The sequence below is a fragment of the Lacerta agilis genome, chromosome 6 (assembly GCF_009819535.1).
Source record: "Lacerta agilis isolate rLacAgi1 chromosome 6, rLacAgi1.pri, whole genome shotgun sequence".
NCBI classification, from domain to species: domain Eukaryota; kingdom Metazoa; phylum Chordata; class Lepidosauria; order Squamata; family Lacertidae; genus Lacerta; species Lacerta agilis.
This window is the reverse complement of record NC_046317.1, coordinates 44,474,691-44,493,001: the sequence shown is the minus strand read 5'-3', so window position 1 is coordinate 44,493,001 and position 18,311 is coordinate 44,474,691. Positions and strand designations below refer to the sequence as shown.

Below are 18,311 nucleotides of genomic sequence, written 5' to 3'. Positions count from 1 at the left end.
CTGACAGATGTAATACAGCCATTTGGAAATTACTTGCAAATGCTTTTTTGCACACATTTTAAAAATCAAACTATAAAGACTGCCAACAGAAGAATTTTGTGTTTATTTTATTTCAAACTCCTTTCTGTCCCCCCCACCCCTGTCCTACCACTGTCAAGAAATAAGCTTATTTTCTTATGTGGTAAGCATCTGATTTCCTGGCAATTTGATTTCCAGTTTTGAGTACTGTATCCTTATAAAACTACAAATATAACATTAGCCTGTATAACAGCTTTGATGCTAGCAGTCACCTATGTAAGAATGTATCGGATAGAGTGGTTTCTAATAGGAAACACATTTATTGTTGCGAAAAGGACAATCTACATTTTCAGCACTGTGAAAGTAGATATCTTCTGATCCTAAAACCTAAAATCTGCAGCGCTCACCTTATTAACAAGTCACAAGAGATTTAAAGGTATACAAATTGGCCAATGTGAACACAAAATCAGCCTGTATGCTAATCATAATATATCGGTATTTAATGTCCATTAAATTCCGCAACTCAAGCTTTGTTTAAGAGCCATAGTCAAATTTCAGGCTGTAAAATCAATACAAAATAAAACACAGAAATCAACAAAGACATTACGAGACAGAATAGTACTTAATGTGCTGAAAAACCTGCAAGATATATTGTAATTATTATTATTTTAATAAGTAACGAGGGTGGTCTCTTTGCTTAATAAGTCTAAGGAAAATGATGAAATTAAAAATGTCATGCATGGGCAGAGTTGCTGCTATTAGAATTAATACACTCCTGAGGTTTCTTTTTGTCTTTGAACATGTGCCAATTAGTATACCTGTGCAAATACTGACAACTTGGCAGGAAAATGTTATCTAATTTTAGTTGGGAGGGTAAATGATTATGAGTTTCTTTGCAGAATTCAAAAGAGAAAGAGAACAGTCTGCCCAAACTCTTACTATTTTGTCATGGCACTGAAAATGACACATTAAATACATGGCACAAGCCCATTGGAAGATATTCCGTTCTGTTCCATTTGGAACTGTTTTACGTCTTTTGCAATTGTAGTGGTTTTGTTTTTATAATGGTATATTCAGTGGTTCCCAAGTGGTTTTCCCCACGGACCACTTAAAAATGGCTGAGGATCTTGGTGGACCAATTCATTATTTTTCTGCCTCTTGTAGCAATCACAATATACCATGAGAGGCGCTTTATGGCTTTTATTTGTATCTTTATTGCTTTTTTATTTCTTATATTGTATTGTATCTATTACAATTTGAATTCCACAGAATTCTATGGAATTCAAATGGCAAGTGAGTTCTTCACAGACACAGTGCAGACTGCCTGAAGGAAGCTTGTCCACATACCACTTTGGGAACCCGTGGTATATTTTATTGTTGTAACCTGTGAAGGGCAGATAAGAAACAATGTGTTTCGAAGTATACAGAAACAAGACAGTAACAAGATCTCATTATCGAAATACAGAATGGAGAAATGGGAAAAATATGAAAACAGCATTCACTGATTTTGAAATACTAGTTGTTAATTGGAACAATTCCAAAAATGTTATTTAGAATTCACTGTCAATTTGCTATCAGTTAATTACTAGTATGAAACAAATCTTTAAGTGGAGAAAATATGCTTGAACAAAATTGTTGCAGTGCCTGACTGGGATAAAATCTGTACTAAATGTTTTGATATGTCAGTTAATATTAATATGAGGGAAACATTATAAAATAATAATAGTATTTGAGCCCCAACAAACTGAAAACTATGATTATGTCATTCATAAATGCTGGAGATGTGATCTATTGTGTGACAATGTGTCATGGAAATGTTTTCTGACATTACAACGTACTTGCTTTATTGGATGGAATGGTGAGAGATAAACATGACATGTTCACCTCTCCTTTATTAATAGTGGGTGGAATTCAACTGGTGCTCTTGTGCTCGTGGAAGAGGAGGGGAGGCATTTTTGCCTCTCACAAACACTCTGCAGCTCCCACTGAAAACTAGCTCCAAGGAGTTGGGGAACCCTCCAGGACAGGGTGAAGAGTGGCACAAGGGGCTATAGGGAGAAGGGGGAACTGGCAAAAACCACCTCTCTGTGCTGTTAGTGGATACCACTTGATCGCTCCTATGACAGAGCACGAGACTCTTAATCTCAGGGTCTAGGTGATGGGTTCATGCCCCACGTTGGGCAAAAGATTCATGCATTGCAGGGGACTGGACTAGATGAGCCTTGTGGCCTCTCCCAACTCTACAATTCTATGATTCTACATGAGATCAAAAGCCCTTTCTTGAGCAAAAGGGCATCAATTGGAGGTGGCCAACTGATTAGTTGCTAAAAATGGGCACAGGCCAAAAAAACTACAATTTAAAAATGGTTCTCCAAAGAATGGCACATTGTACAATTGTCTAAACTTACTGAGATTGTGAAACTTGGGATAAGGAAGCCAAAAATTGGAAACTTTTGTGAAAACATGGCATCTGTTCATTAAATTTGGAAGGCTATGTATACATATCAATATGAATGTTTATACAGGTTTTTAAGTTCAGTAGCATAATTTGTATTCTTTTTTTGTTTTGTTTGAAAGGCTTTTAATTTTTAATTTTTTTTAAATAATGAAAAAGATAACAACCACAACAAAACTGTGAGGCACCACAGTTTGACTTAGAACTGAAATTACAACTAGGAGTTTTGATCGGCTTCAAGCAAATCCAAGTAGTTGAGCTGGTCTTCTCTGGAGAGGAAGGAATTTAGCCCAATTTTTTGAGACTAATGCAGACACAGCCATCTGATGCTACAATATGTTAATGTGTTGACCAGGTGTGATAGAGAGAAAAAGGGGTTGGGAGTCTGACTTTTGAGAGAAATGGGGGGGGGAGCATGGAGAAGAGGAGTGATGACCAAGAAGTTGGTGGGGGGGGGGTAGATTACAAGGATTTAAGTCTTTAAAGCAGAGACCACCTAACAAGATGACTCTGAAATGCTTCTAATTTCAGTAAAGCCGCAACCCACCCCCTCCCCTCCCCCATGCCTCCATTGTAAACAACTAATCCCAGCAGAAAACAACAGAGAGTAAAATGTATACTCATTCTGCAGCATTCCAGGCCTTGCTTTATCTTTTATTTATTTTTCTAAGAGGTCAGAGATTGTTTGAAAGAAGGGGGAGGGAGGGAGGCAAAGACACAGGCCATCTCTTGTGTGGGCTTGAAGGAAGCTGTTTTAAAGGCAATGTCCAAGAACATACAATCTGGAGTTTTTATAGCAGAGCAATCCCAGGCCTCTCTCTCTCTCCACCCCCCCCCCAATATTTTGTGGTAAAGCTACACAGCTTTAAACCAAAGGACAGGGTGGTCGATTACTTCGGAAAGAAATGTAAAGAATTGGGAAATAATTCCTTTTCCTGTTGAAACTATAAATAAGGAAGGCTGATTTACACAGTGCCAGGACTGCTGACTTTCAAAGCTTGCTATCTGTCTATAAATCAAGTGCGTTGAGGGAAGTTAACTCTATACTTAAAGAGAGAGAGAAAAGCAAAGCCTCCACCACCTAAAGGTAGCGAGAGAGCCAAGGAATTGTGGTCTTCTATTCTCTTTAGCCCCAGAAAAATGCATCTGAGTGAAATCAAACATAGTGTGGAGGAGTGGGGGAATGGGAAGGGCGGGAGACTAAAATTTGCAGTGTTCAGCACACAAGGAACAGGCTGCAGAAATCCAAAACACAGCCCATAATTACAGGCTACCCGCCAATTATTTAGGACTCAGTGATTAAAGTAATGAACAGCCATGGAGGAAAAGGAGCTTAGATGACTGAGGTCAAGACCTCAAGCAGAGCCCCAGACCTAGACTCAGCTACCCAAAAAGGTATGGATGACAAACCCTTGCCTTGCAGCCAGTCTACAGACATGGAGAAGCACAACACATCTATTCTTTTATGTGGTGCTTTTAAATGCCAGCGTAGTGGCTAATGGAGCAGCAGCTATCTATTATTTGACACAGGGCAAGGCTGGCAATGTGGCATACTTCAATAAGCCCTGGCTGGATTTTGCACAAGGGCTTATGCTGCTCTGAAGAGTTGTGAAGGAATATGTGATGAATCATTCAGCCCAGTAAGGGGACAGGAAAGTGTAATTAGCTATAACTTGTAAAGTTTTCATCCTTTTGGTCAAAATTACTGCAAGTTTGGAATATGCATATTTCATGTCAGAACCTGGGATAGTCTAGAAATCTTGCAGGTGTATTGAACACTCAGCCTCTTAAAATATTCTTGATCAACCTGTCTTAGAGCTGGTGTCTGTGTCTCCAGAGGACTTGATGTCCTAGAAAACTCTGACATCTATATCAAGGGTGTCAAGACTGGCTCAACATTTCAATGCTCCTGAGGGAACCACAGATCTTGCCATGTACTGTATTATATTGGCAGCCCCACAGATGTGGCAGGATATACAGTGGATTTTTAAATTCCATACAAGCCTGGAATCTGCTAACCTGTATTGTGATGGGACTAGGATGTTGTTACCTTTGACTGCTTTTTCAGGGCATGACTCTCAGGGACTATTGATCTATGGATCTGACTTGTTTCCGGAACTCAGAATTGCTCACTTAATTCACAAGTTTTCAAGGTAATGATGTAGTCAGTTTCTGGAAAAAGGTCTAATATAACACAGAGGCTGTTGGTACAATTGCTCCTAAGTGCTTCTCTACCCCACTCTGAAGCCACCCATAATTGTAGTTTTAGTCAATTACATTGCTTACAGAGAAGCAAAGCAGCAGCAAGAGTGACAATGCAAGTTTGAATCTGACCAAATATGCTACAGAGCCAATTAGAAGGGCATAAAAATCACCAACACAGTTATGCCCAGAAGAGCTGTTCCAGTTGGTACAGAGACTATGTTTCTCATGTTTGAATAGTATGGCATTTAAAGCTAATATGGACTTTTTTTTGCAAAGCAATTTGCAGATAAAATAATTCAAGCTTACTTTGATTATTGAAGCAGAATCCAAAACAGAGATGTCACAGTACCTGCTTGTCAGAACTGCTTAGATACATTTCAGTTGTTTACAAAATATGTTTATATTCAGGAATTATTAGCGCAGTTGTCAAAACCCTGTCCCTAGGTTATTTCCCAACTGCTTAACACAGTAACATTTATTTCAGCTATGTATTGGTTACAATGTTTGTGTTACTGGAACATCTTATCTTTGATCATTGGATCATGATGGAAAGGCATTTTATTCTTCCTCGTGTGGTCAGATCATTACTTTTGAGATTATGTCCCACAGACCTCTGGATCAAATTTAACTCCAAGCACTCATTGCAATGCACTCATTGCAATGCACTCTCCATCCTTTCACTTTTCTGCCTAAGAGCAGAACATATTTCTTTTTTTAAAAAACACCTGTTCAAAAAACAGCATGAGAATTTCTTACTGTGACCACTTGCTGAATTCAATAAGGCAATAAAAGCTATGGCACTGTTTTGGGAAATAGCTTAATGTTTGCAGTAACAGCAGACCCCATCACCTTCTACTCTCATATAAAGTACCTCCATGTTTCATATGCTTGATTTGGGGAATTATCCATTCAGATAAGTTCTCTTCAGATTTAGGTGCCATTCTCTAACTTTAAAACAGAGTGCAACAGCCTTATGACTTGGAGGAGGGGAAGAGAGAGAGAAGTCACATAAGTGCTGTTATATTTTCATTACTTCTTGCAATATTTTCAGTTATGTACCTTCATCGTTGCTTCTAGCAAAGTGCAATAAGCAGTTCTGTAGAACTCTTCAGTGTAAAATGCATCATGTAAAATAAGGAAGGATGGGGGCAAATGTCTCAATTCTTCAAGCGGGGACTTGGTCTTTTGGCAGGGCAACAGCATCACCTCCTCTCCCATTAAATCCAGTGGGCATTCCTACAAGCTTATGGGCCATCATGCAATGGTTCTGGGTGGTCTGCTAACTAGTGTCTTTCATAATGGTGAAGGACATTTAAGGTGTCAAGAAGCGACATTCTCTATTAGTATAATGCAGTGCAGAGCTCATCCTGGAGCTCCAGAGGCATAGTTGGCCAGGCCCAACGCCAAAGCAAGCATCTTGCTGGCTGTTTCTTGTCTGTCTTTGGCAAGAGCGGCTTTGGCGTTAAATATAAATCTTATATGTAGAATATTTTTGTCCTTTTTAAGTGGTGGACATCTTCCACAAAGCCCACTCAGTATAAACAGGGAGTTCCAAATTTGTGCTGCTTCAGTTTTGTGGGGCAAATGCTTTCTCCAGAACAGAAACAAATTCTGGTTCACATTAATGCCAGAGCACTTTGTTCAGTCCATACTGCCTGACTGATGGCAAAGTGTCCTCCAGAAAGAATCCACCATTTATCACTGGACATAAGTAGCCTGCATCAGTGTGTCCAATATGATCACCCTTAGTCTAGCCCCACAAGGAGCATGCCAAACTGGCAACTGAAGAGGAGGCATTCCTGTGACAGTTACCATCCTAGGATGCAGACCACCACAATATAAAATGTTTTGATCATCTCCACATGAGTTCCACATTATTTGCAGCTTCGCAACTATGAGGTTGGAAACAACTTCATTTTCTCATTCCTACTCAAGAGGGATTATGTTGTAAAATATATTTTATGATGCCACACAAATATTGCCTTGGCAGCAGGCTTGTTCCCTTGTACGTGTTATACAAGGTGGGGGTGGGAGAAAGCTTCTGTGCTTGTACCCCTATAAATCCCCAATACCACCCTGGGCTTAATTAGAACTTTCTTCAGATCGCTCGCAACTTTGTACATCAGGTGCTGATTTGGCACCATCGAGGAAACAACTCATAAACTTCACAATCAATCTGCAGTTAGCAGCCAACTCTTCTTGCCTTGCTGGTTGGGTTTTTCTCTCCCCTCCCCCGCCCTTGTACACATTCTCATAGAAAGTAGCATTAAATTGGAGACATGTGGTAGGCGGCAGCAGAGCTTAACTAGACACATGTGCTCTTTCTCCCATCAGCCTGCTGCCTAAAGAACAGTGAATGCATCTACATCATTCACTCAGGCAGGTAACTGAAAAGGTGCTTTAGAAAAAACATCACCACCACCAAGCAGCAGCTCATTTCCTAACTATGACTGACTGTAGAAGGTCCCAGATATTTCTATCCCATTTTTCCATATAAAATACAATTGAGGCAGCTAACAAACAATCAAGAACAATAAAATAATGTAAGCCAGCTCACAGCAGCAGCTTCAGTAGGAGTAAAATCTTTATCTCCCAAAACGTTTTAATTGAAATAAAGCCACAGCTCATCTGAAAGTGAACAGTGATGGGACCAGGTGTACTGGCCTTTGTAGAATGTTCCAGATTCTGGATGCCAAATATATAATCTAGGTTGTGTTCAAATATTGTTGCTTGTTCCTCCCCAACCCTTGCAAAACTCCCAACATCTTATCCAGGCTCTTTCACCTCAACATCCTTGTCTGACCACACTGATTCCCATCACAATGTTCCTTAGCATTTAAACTGAGCAATTCTCTTGGTGCACTCCACTGAATGAAAAGGAGCTATACAAAAGGACAGGGCTTGCTTTCGCAATGCCCATTCATTTTCAAGCAGCATGAGCAGAATTTCCCCATAGACTGTGCCCTGTGGCAAGGGTGCTATTTGGATTTTGTGCCTCAGACACCAAAGTGCCTGTTCACTTCCTCACACTTCCCTCAAGTCATCATCCCCACAAGTGACCTCCCTTGTCTGTTTTATCACAATACCAAGCTTTCAAGTCACCAGGCCCTTCAGATCTCTACCCAACCCTTGTCCAAGATTTTATCCTCACCTGTTCCTTGAACCTGTAAATTACCTAATTAGGCAAGTTACCTCATTTAACAAGTGTCTAAAGTACACAAAGTATACAAAGAGGCATAGCACTACAGTGGTACCTCGGGTTACAGACGCTTCAGGTTACAGACTCCGCTAACCCAGAAATAGTACCTTGGGTTAAGAACTTTGCTTCAGGATGAGAACAGAAATCGCGCGGCAGCGGTGCGGCGGCAGTGGGAGGCCCCATTAGCTAAAGTGGTACCTCAGGTTAAGAACAGTTTCAGGTTGAGAAAAGACCTCTGGAACGAATTAAGTTCTTAACCCAAGGTACCACTGTTTTAATGAACAATACCTCAAGCGAACTTCATATTGTATCGTGCTTGTGAAGCTCACCCACTTGCATTCCCCTTGAAGAATATGCAAGTCAAGTGATCCTCCACAATTACATATTTTCAGATGGAGACCCTAGTCATGCAGCATATCTGCCTGATTGGTGAGGACAGCAAGCATGAGATCTCTACATCATCATGTGCCATTAGTGTGTCTGGCTCACACATTCTGTGAGATGTCTGTGAGGCGGAGGGGCTTCCACTGCCATCAAAGTGCAAATCAGGGCAGTGATTCTCTCTGGTCCCTTAACTGGGAGGGGACGTGTTTAAGTGGCTGCTAAAGATTTATTAGGTTCAAGCATCAAATGTATTTTTACACACCACAAAAATGGAGGTCAATATGGATTATCTCGACTAGTTCTAAAAATGCAAGAAAACTGCAGGAGTAGAAGTCGTCTCTCATTCCTAGATTGAGTGTTCTATTAACATGCTTATAGGCAAAAACTCTATGCCTTCACTTGGGAAAACAACAACAACAAAAAATGGCCCAGAAAGTACTTTGTTGATTTTATCTTGTCTTTTAACACTTCTATCCCAATGGATTAACCATGCAGACCCAGAGGCAAACATTTTATATACAAACATAGCCAGCTTAAGCCCATGGCATCTTGGAATGCAGCCGAGCACATCCAGTGTTTTAAGTAATACGCTGAAAATAAAACTGACTAAATTATACAATAAGAGCAAAGAGCCTGCCAAACATGTTACTGTTACCAATGACATCAGTTTTACTCTGATGACATTCACTACCACTTGTCATTTGGCAAGCAATCTTCCCAGATGTGCTGTGCATGCCACATGATAGGCAAAGCCAGCTCAATGCTGTGAGAACTTGTCTAGAAGTTCCCAATGGAACGGCTACAGTCTCCTGCCCATGTTATAGTAGCAAACTGAGTATTTTTAACGTGGAGAATAATTATAAATTGTAGGGATCTGTGACAAGTAGCAACAGAATCCCTTTTCAAGGAGTTGGTTCAGCATGAGACTAGACACCTAGACATTCCTATTAAACAATGCACAGATAATTTGTCAATTGAGTATCCCTGAGGTGTTTCCTCTACATTCCATTTTACATGTCAAAAACTGAAATTTGGGTAAGACCTTGATGTTTCTGCTTCACTGTTTTTTCCAACTTAATGAAATTCAAAATTAGCAACTCCAAATGTGGATCTCTCTAGTACTATTGACTAAACTTAAGCTTGGGAATATGCAAGTTTGCCCTTTATCAACTTTGCTTCCAAGATAGTATATCATTGTTCCTTCCCCATCCGCTGTCTGATGTTCCATTTCCCTTGCGAATCAGCATACTTCTTGTGAATCTCCCACCTCTAGCCGTAACATATGTTAGAATCTGCAACATAAGTAAGAGCCACCACAGTGACCACATTTATGATCTTTAAACAGGACCACCATTTTCTCCACTTTCTACATGGCTATGGAATATCTAGGTTTTCATGGATTTGTTATCCTGACACCCAGTTTGTCTCTGAGTGCAACTAGTTGTGGATCATTCTGGGGTTCTAGAATCAACTTTAATGCTACAAAAAAGAGGCTCACTTGCTCTGGCGAAAGAAGCAGTAAATGGAATAATATGAATGGCATCTTGAAGCTATGCTTCTATTAAGATTTTCTCTCCCTCGCACCTTCTGATACTGTGCAATAATCCTTGACTGGTCACAACAACTGGATTTCAGGCTACAGAAACCCAGGCAGATTACCTACTGTTAGGGGTGCTTGGGGTGGGCTGGGGGAGAGTTGCTTCTATTTAGCTGAACTAGCTTTGATGCAGAGATTGGCTATTAACTCACCAGCTTCTTAAGGCAACCACAATAGCACAGCTTCTGTGCTCACTGCTCATTGCAAGCCACACTCTTCCATTGGTCACATATGTTGCAGAAGGAGCAGAACAGAACCAATGAGAGAGCTTGAAGCCAAGGGTCACCTTTCAGTTATTGCCAGGGGCCCGTAGCTGTTTGCATGGTAAGCAGCCTAAAAACAGAAGACTTAAGTGCCAAACACTTAATCATGACTCCTACCTTGCCACACTTTAGCAAAAGTAAAAAAGCCAACACCCATTTCCCAGCTGCTGTAATGATTGAAGGACAGCCATGTGGCTACTGTGCACTGTGCATGGATACACCTGGCTGGCAAGTGAATAGTCTCTGCAATGTGGGTAGCAGTTTCTTCCTGGCTGCACAGCTCAGTGCAGTCATTTGTCACTGAGCCCTTGGGAATGTCCACAAGGAAACACGGGCATTTTCTACGCTCCTGCCTGTCACCTGATTTGCCAGCATCTCTCAGCACTTATACTCTTCTATAAATTACTTTCCATAACAGCTTTTACCAGCTCACCCCGCCTGCTTGCCAAACCTGGTCAAGCATGCCTGTCATTCAGCACATATGGAACTTGCGTTAGTTTACTGCCTCCTGAAATGGAAGAGCAAGTGGTGTAGTGAGGAAAGCGTTAAGGAGAGAACTGATTATCTCACTTAGCTATATTGGATTCTTTAAAAAATAAAATGCTAAGGATTACTTAACCAAACTAGGAATCTAGACTTGATGTAAAAGAGAACTGGCTCATCGTTGCTGAGTACTACAAAATAACTATTTCTGTCATAGCAAATCAATGGGCACATGCACTCTAATTAAAAGATCAACATTATTAAAGAGTTGCCGTGATGCAATTCTAAATGTCTCCACATTTCTTTATTGTTGAAAACAGCACTCTAGGTTGAAAACATGCAGCCAGGTAAAAACTCTCAGGTGAGAAAGTGAGCTAAACCACAACTCTAAAGAGAAGATCCTATCTGTTATTTGTTGCTGAATTCCTGATTCATTTCATGAAGGCCAAGCAGCACAAGGGCTATTTTGAGTTGATGGGATTTCACATATACCTTTGAAGAAATACTCAATCTAACACAGAGGAGCTCTATCAGAGGGTGAATCGTGGACAGCAAAGCAGATGCGTAATGGAGTTTTAAAATATTTAATAATTAGAATAGTGTAGGAAAATATTGTTTAATGCCACAGCAGAAGGTACAGAATAATTTCACACATGACGTATTCAAAATATTTCCCCACCCAATGAACAATCAGCTTTTGATATTCACTGCTAAATGTAGTATTTAAGGCACCCAGAGCCATTTTGTTTGTCAAATGCAGGGTGCTAAATTAGAATAATAATAATAAAAAACCTGCAGTTACTCTTTAAAATACCCCGTTTGTTTATACCCTGGAGATCCTTATATCCCAAGCTTTCCATTTTCATCAAAAAGCTATTTCTCTCCAAGGTAAAACTTTCAACAGAATACGAGTGCCATTTATCAAGTGTAATTCATGGCACCAAGACTGTGTGGGATCAATTTACAAATGAACGAAGGCTAGCCATTACTTTTGAGCCAAAGGATTTATGATGTACTCAATGTTTAGCAACTGGGTACCACACTCACCTGTAGTTATTTTTTTAAGTAGTGTTCTCCAGAGATCTGACATCTTTTGCTTCCTCCCCTCCACCCAAACATGTGGCTGTGAGAACCAACTTCATCTTTTTCAGGGGTCTCACCACTCTCATGAGAGCTATGAGTAAATGTCAAGCTTAAGGAAAAAGGAGTCAATAGCTTGTAGGGTTTCCTATTCACTAGTGCTCAGAGGAGGCTGCTCTGTAAAGGGAGGCAGAAAACTGTCATGGCAGCTGCCATTTAGGTAACCATTTGTTTTTTGTTTTTTTAATATGGAATGCTTCATGAATTTGCATGTCATTCTTGCACAGGGGCCATGCTAATGTTCTTTGTATTGTTCCAATTTTAGCATATGTGCTGCCAGAGCAAGCACAGTAACCATTTGTTTTTATCAAGGGATAAACTATGCTGAAGGACTGGAAGGTCGGTGTATCAAAGACTAAGGAAAGCCCTGGGAAAATCCACAGACAGAGGCTGCAAACCTTGGGGAAAATCTGTGTGAGTCCTCCATAAACAAATAATAAATGCTGCCACTTTGCATTTGTGGAGTGTATGGGGTGTTAGGAGGACACACCATGCTCCTTTTGGGGTAGTTTGTCCACCTTTGGTCCCCACCCTGCACTCATCTCTCACCTGTGGCTGATGGAATTGTCAGCATGTGACGGCAGCCACACCCCAGAAACAGCTTCAACTGGCCAGCTAAAGCAGGTGAGGGTAACTGATGGGTCTTAAACCCTCAGTGAGTTAGGGACTTCTCCTGCATGCAAAGACAGGCTATGGTGGATTGAGCAGATGAGACTGATAGTGGGTCCAACAGTCAAGAAGATGGTTTCTACATGTACTGTAGAGGTAAGTGAGGTACAGATGGGGCTCGCCAACCTAGAAAGGTTGTGGTTGTGCTAATGTAATGTTCACCGTAGTGCTACATTGAATGCAACCCCTTACCTTTGCAACTTAACACTTACTGATCTTTCATCATTTTTCTTTTGGTCTTGGGAGATGAAAGCTTCTGTCCTGGGGTTTTCAGCCAAGATCAAGTGTGCTTGGAATACTCTTACTTCAGCAGACATTGGTGAGTCAGTAACCAAAACTTAAATATGTCAAACCACAAAAAAATTAAGAAAACTACCTACCCTTCCTCAATCCTGACAGAGTTCATGATGATACAGTTAGTAATTTTAACTTTGTCTTTGATCACACATGCAGTACCAATGACAGAATGTTTAATTGCCGTTTTCTCTCCTAGTTGTGTTGATGCACCTACAATGCTGTCAGATCCAACCTTGAGAGGAGTAGAAAGAAAACATAGTTAAATTTCCTATTTACCTTTTATGGGTGCTGCTAGGTCCAATGAGCACAGAACAGATACAAAGGACTCATGGAAGCTTAAATGAAAACCAGCATGGAAGAACAGTCCCTTACAGCAGACTAGGAGATGGGAACCCAGACAGATATTTGATCTCTGAAAAAAGCTATGCCTTCCCCATGTCATATGAAACATGTTTGTGATCCAAGAGTCTTTTCCACATAAACAAGGTCTGTTTATTTCTTTTCAGTGCTGTAGAACTAAAGAACTGGCTCCAGCATATGAGTCTTAGCACTGAAGAGGGTGGTGCAATCTTTGCTCATGCAATCTTTGCATATGTATGCACTACAGCTAGTGGCACCGCCCACCCTGTGGAATGCCCTCCCATCATATGTCAAGAAGATGAGTAATTATTTCTCTTTGAGGAGACATCTGAAGGCAGTCCTGTATAGGAAAGCTTTTTAAGGTTTAATGTTTTACTATGTGTATATATGCTGGAAGCCGCCCAGAGTGGCTGGCGCAACCCACTATAACAAACAAACAAACAAATACAGCTACCATAGTAGAGCAATGGTGTCCAATGATCAGAGTCTTTGGCTACCACCCTAAAATCTATGAGGAAGCAGGAAAAAGCATAATACTACTGTTGGTTGCTGCTCTCACTTAGAATTTAATACTTTCTAATACATCCTGCTGTAAATGGTAATTGGTTGCATTAGGTGGGGAAAGACAGATCTATCTGACTGAATGCTTACCCCAAGATCCACAAATATGATACATAACAACGATGCCTGTCTGATGGATCAGTTTGAGAGAGGAGCTGACGACTTGAAGCTGGATGCATTCTGGCCCAGTCTGTACAATTATATATTGGATAAATAAGCTGAGCTATGAGTGAGCCTTATGCCTGTAGGCATGCAAGCACTTCCCTTTTCAGTGCACCTGAATGCAGTGTGGTAGTTTTCAATTAACCATAGTTTCCAATATCATCCGAACTAGGAAACTATGGTTACTAGCCTCAAAACAAACCAGCATCTTAAACCATGCTTGAGTGTTTGTTTAAGATCTTGTCTTTTTCTAAAGTTGGTAACCACAGTTTCCTGGTTCAGATGAAATGGAAAAATATGGTTAATTTGAGACTTCCATACTGCATTCAGGCACCTGGGCATAGCCATGGGGGGCAGAGGGGGCAGCTGCCCCCCCAGCTGGCCCCCTAAATCAGGTAAAGAAATAAATATATTTAACTAACTGACCAATTGTGTCACAGATAGCTCTGTTCTGCCCTCCTCCCAACATAAAGCCCCCCCCCCCCAAAAAATCCTGGCTACGCCCATGTTCAGGCATGCTGCAAAAGGGTGTGGCTGCATGCATGAATACAATTATCACTCATATCTCAGCATAGTAGGTCCAAATACAGTCTCTGAGAACTTTCATTGTACTAGACAGACAGTTAATATGGAAGGAAATCATGTAAACTAAGGACTTTTTTGTCCCAGCACCCCATATACAGAGATGTTGCAACTCACCAGACCTCTGTCAATTACTTGTGCAGTACAGTGAACCAGAGGTTCTTCTGGGCAAAGCAAAGACAGCATTTTAGGAACCTGAAAGATGATATCCAAAGTCACAAGTTATAATCCATTGCAGAACTGGGATAAAAATCTACACCCAAAGGGCTTGTTGCAACAGAACAGTCCTCAATAGGTACAAAAAGATAGCAAAAATTGTATTTATCTGATATATATCAGGAGGGAGTTCCAAAGTGTAGCTGCCACCATGTTAATAATCTGATTTGTACATCATATGTAATGAATCTCCTGATGCGATAGTATCTGAAGGAGTGCTCCTGCAGACTGAAGTGTTTGTCTAGGTATATATGTGGTGAGATAATCTTTTGGGTGTCTTAGGCCTTTTTTTTCAGCTGGAAGTCTCAGGTGGGCACCATTGCTATTTTAAGAGACCAAGGGAGGTGTTCATGGTGAGATAGAAAAATACTACTAGTCCTAGTTAATTAAAAGCAAGCAATATTATTAGAAGCAATATGCTGTGTGACTAGAGAGGTATGACCTAGAGCTAGGGATGGATGTGTTGGGGAAATATTGGGGCACCATCAATTTTGGTTCTCTCAGTTTCTCATTTTTCCAATCTGAAAGTCAGTTATCTGCATCTTTTTTGTCAATCCTCACAAAATTTCTTCAGCATTTTAGTGTGAATTTCTCCTAATAAACCCCTTTTTGTATGCAGTTTTGACTACTATACACATATTTGCAAGCACTTTCACCTACTGTTATGCATTTTTGTATACTAACTTCACTAATTTTGTACCCACTTTCCCCTGATATATGCAAGAAGATGTAGCAGAGGACCATGCAGAGAACAAAGGGAGAGGGGCTGCTGAACTCTTTCCCTTCCAGCCATTTCCTTGCTCAAAACTGTTCCACCACTAGCTGCTTTCCTGCCCATCTGTAGGAGAAAAGGTGCAAGAGCTTTGTGAAGCTTTAAAATGTGTACCCCAGTTAAATAATGCAAAAATTGTCAACTAAAAGGACACCATTCCTGCCTGTTGCCTGCATGAGAAAATGAAAATAACTATCTAAGAGGCAACTATCAGCTATGCACCTAAGAAATGAAACATTCCAAACAACCCAGGAGAAATTTTTTCCTATGCTAGTTCTGCTACCTAGATTTACACATCAGAAGTTGAGTAGAAAAACTCAATTGCTGCTAGATAGAAGGCAAGGACCAGGCATGAAGAAGACACGGAGTGTGCAAGAGACAAAGGCCCCTCCTCCCCGGTTACTATTTTGGGCTAGCTCAGGATCAGGCAGTTGTTAGGTCACTTTTTGTTCCATGTTGAAGGCCTGTTTTGCCCGTGTAAGTGCTAGAGACCTTGTGCATATCGCTGGACATATTTAGCCACCTTGCAGACTTAAGAGATGAGGAGAGATGGCGCTGTGGGTTAAACCACAGAGCCTAGGGCTTGCTGATCATAAGGTCGGCGGTTCAAATCCCCGTGACAAAGTGAGCTCCCGTTGCTCGGTCCCAGCTCCTGCGCACCTAGCAGTTCGAAAGCACGCCGAAGTGCAAATAGATAAATAGGTACCGCTCCGGCGGGAAGGTAAACGGCGTTTCCGTGCGCTGCTCTGGTTCACCAGAAGCGGCTTAGTCATGCTGGCCACATGACCCAGAAGCTGTACGCCGGCTCCCTCGGCCAGTAACGCAAGATGAGCGCCACAACCCCAGTCGGACACGACTGGACCTAATGGTCAGGGGTTATTATTTAAAGTACTTACAGGCTACTTTTGGGGGGAAATCTCATGAGGCAGGAAACAATGAGATGGGATACTTTAAGATACATTGGAAGACTCAAAAATTGTAAGAATACAGCATTGTAAAAAAAGTAGTAGTCAGAATCAGTGGCAAAGGCTGTTAAAGACAGGCCATCTGGAATACTGTATATGAGTTCTCAATGTATGTATAGGAGAGGTGTGTAGCAAGAATAAGATTTAAGACATAAGGGTAGATAGAAGAGCATGATCTCTACCAGGTCAAACTAATGCTGACTGTAGTAAATTCCAGGTGCTTCAGTAAATGCATGAAAGAATAGGAAAATGTTCTGTTCCACGATAGTCACTTCTTCAGAAGAGCGAGTAAGATACACAGGTAATGTGCATACTCAAGGCACAATCCTCAGTTAAAATATTGGAGCCCATATAGTAGCATAAAAAGTGGCCAGAGAGAGCGGCTATACATAGAAAAAGGAGATATGAAAGATAGAGCAGTACTTGCAAGGAGTGCCAGGGTCAAGAGAAGGTTTAGCTTAGCTTTTCAATTTTTCTGAAGAAACCTACTTCCTGTTCTTGGAGCTACTCCCTCCTGCTGCCACCTGCCCACACAAAGGCAGCGGCAAACTTAAGAGGTCAACTGAAAACAAGTAAAACATTTCCTGACTGCAAGGGCAGGGAGGTAAACTGCTGTTCTGTTTCTGCTGCTGAAGCATTAACAGCTGTTTCGCAAGTTACTGATAAAAAAAGAATATACTGTGTTCACATCTGTACATGCATCTCCTTAATGGTGTGGCTTATGTGTGGTGAAGCAGAAGCTAATCTCTCCCCCCATGTGATGGAACAGGTATACATGTACCCACTCCAAACCTAACTATGCAACATGCACACAAAGGGTGCAAAGAAAGCAGTAATATGCGAAGCAGGTTTAAGAGAATAACGCTGCAGGTAAAGACTCTGGTTTCTGGGGGAAAAAAATGCTGACTTTGACATAATTTTTCTTGTACCAGTGGACTAAATATGCTCACAAACAAATGAGTGAATGAATCTCCACAAATTAAAGCAGAAAAAGTGGGGCAGGGTGTGTGTGCAGATCGAACAAATACAGATTTTTAAAAAGGAGCACCTCGAATCAAAAAATGAAAAAACAAAATCAGAATGTTAGAAACAACACTCCCTTTTAAGGACTCCTCATTGACTTTTGCTGTGATGTTTTCCCTCGGCATAGTTTCCTTAATAATGTTACCATCTTGGAAAGTTAAACATTCAGGGAAAATCTTCTCTGACCATCGAGACCCCTGTGAAGATTTGCACATTAGTTGGGATTACCACCCAGGTGCAAACACATTTTCAGTCCTGACCCCAAATGTTTCAACTGTTTAGATATCTTAAAGGCAGCAGCGGTGGGAGGGTGGTTAGAGGCAACCCACACAGTTTCTGGATGAATTCAACTTTGTGGCTTCTTATACAGGCTGACAGCAAGTAGTGATCCCCTTAGCCATACTGCTCAAAATTAGCAATGGCAGCAGAGGTGCTCTCTCTCTCTTGCCCCTGCCATAAAATGATGCCCTTTGGTTGCCATCCCAGCTATGCCACAGCACAAGTCCCATTCCTCTCAAATGGCAGAACAGCTTTCTGACCAATGCCTGGGGCTCCTCCAGATGACCTGTTTATCAAGCATTTATCCTGATTTCTTTCTACAAAATTTACAAAGATGTAATACTATACCTGCTCTTTATTGAGCATTTGTGCAGTTTTGTTTGCAGGGATATTACATGGCAATGAGAATTCAGGATGGTCTTCCTGCCAATCCATCCATATCCCACACTTTAGGATGCATTTCCCTGTCACTTTCCTAACTGCAAAAACTCTCTCTCTGTGTTGTTTTTTTAAGTGGCTCTGTTGTGCCAGAGCACTTTAATCTATTTTGATTGTACAAACCTAAATGCCCTCAAAATGGTGGCAATCTGGAGAATGCAACGGTATCCCTTAAAAGTGTAAGCAGTCTTTGGCCACTCAGTCTCCTTCCTCTAAGTGATGCAGCCAAGATGCAGAAACCTC

At 41.1% G+C, this 18,311-nt stretch overlaps 1 protein-coding gene and 1 non-coding gene across 3 annotated transcripts in view; both read right to left on the bottom strand.

Moving 5' to 3' along the window:
• Positions 1–18,311, bottom strand: part of EIF2B3 (eukaryotic translation initiation factor 2B subunit gamma) — a 78,014-nt gene that overhangs the window by 12,208 nt on the left and 47,495 nt on the right. For both annotated transcript variants that reach the window (XM_033152270.1, XM_033152271.1), the window contains exons 9-10: positions 14,493–14,570; positions 12,794–12,942 (exon numbers count right to left, since the gene is read on the bottom strand). In XM_033152270.1, coding sequence (XP_033008161.1) covers positions 12,794–12,942; positions 14,493–14,570 — 227 coding nt within the window. The remainder of the gene's footprint in view (positions 1–12,793; positions 12,943–14,492; positions 14,571–18,311) is intronic.
• LOC117049318 lies at positions 11,927–12,033 on the bottom strand. Its single transcript, XR_004426947.1, has one exon. It is a non-coding gene; the product is annotated as a U6 spliceosomal RNA (small nuclear RNA).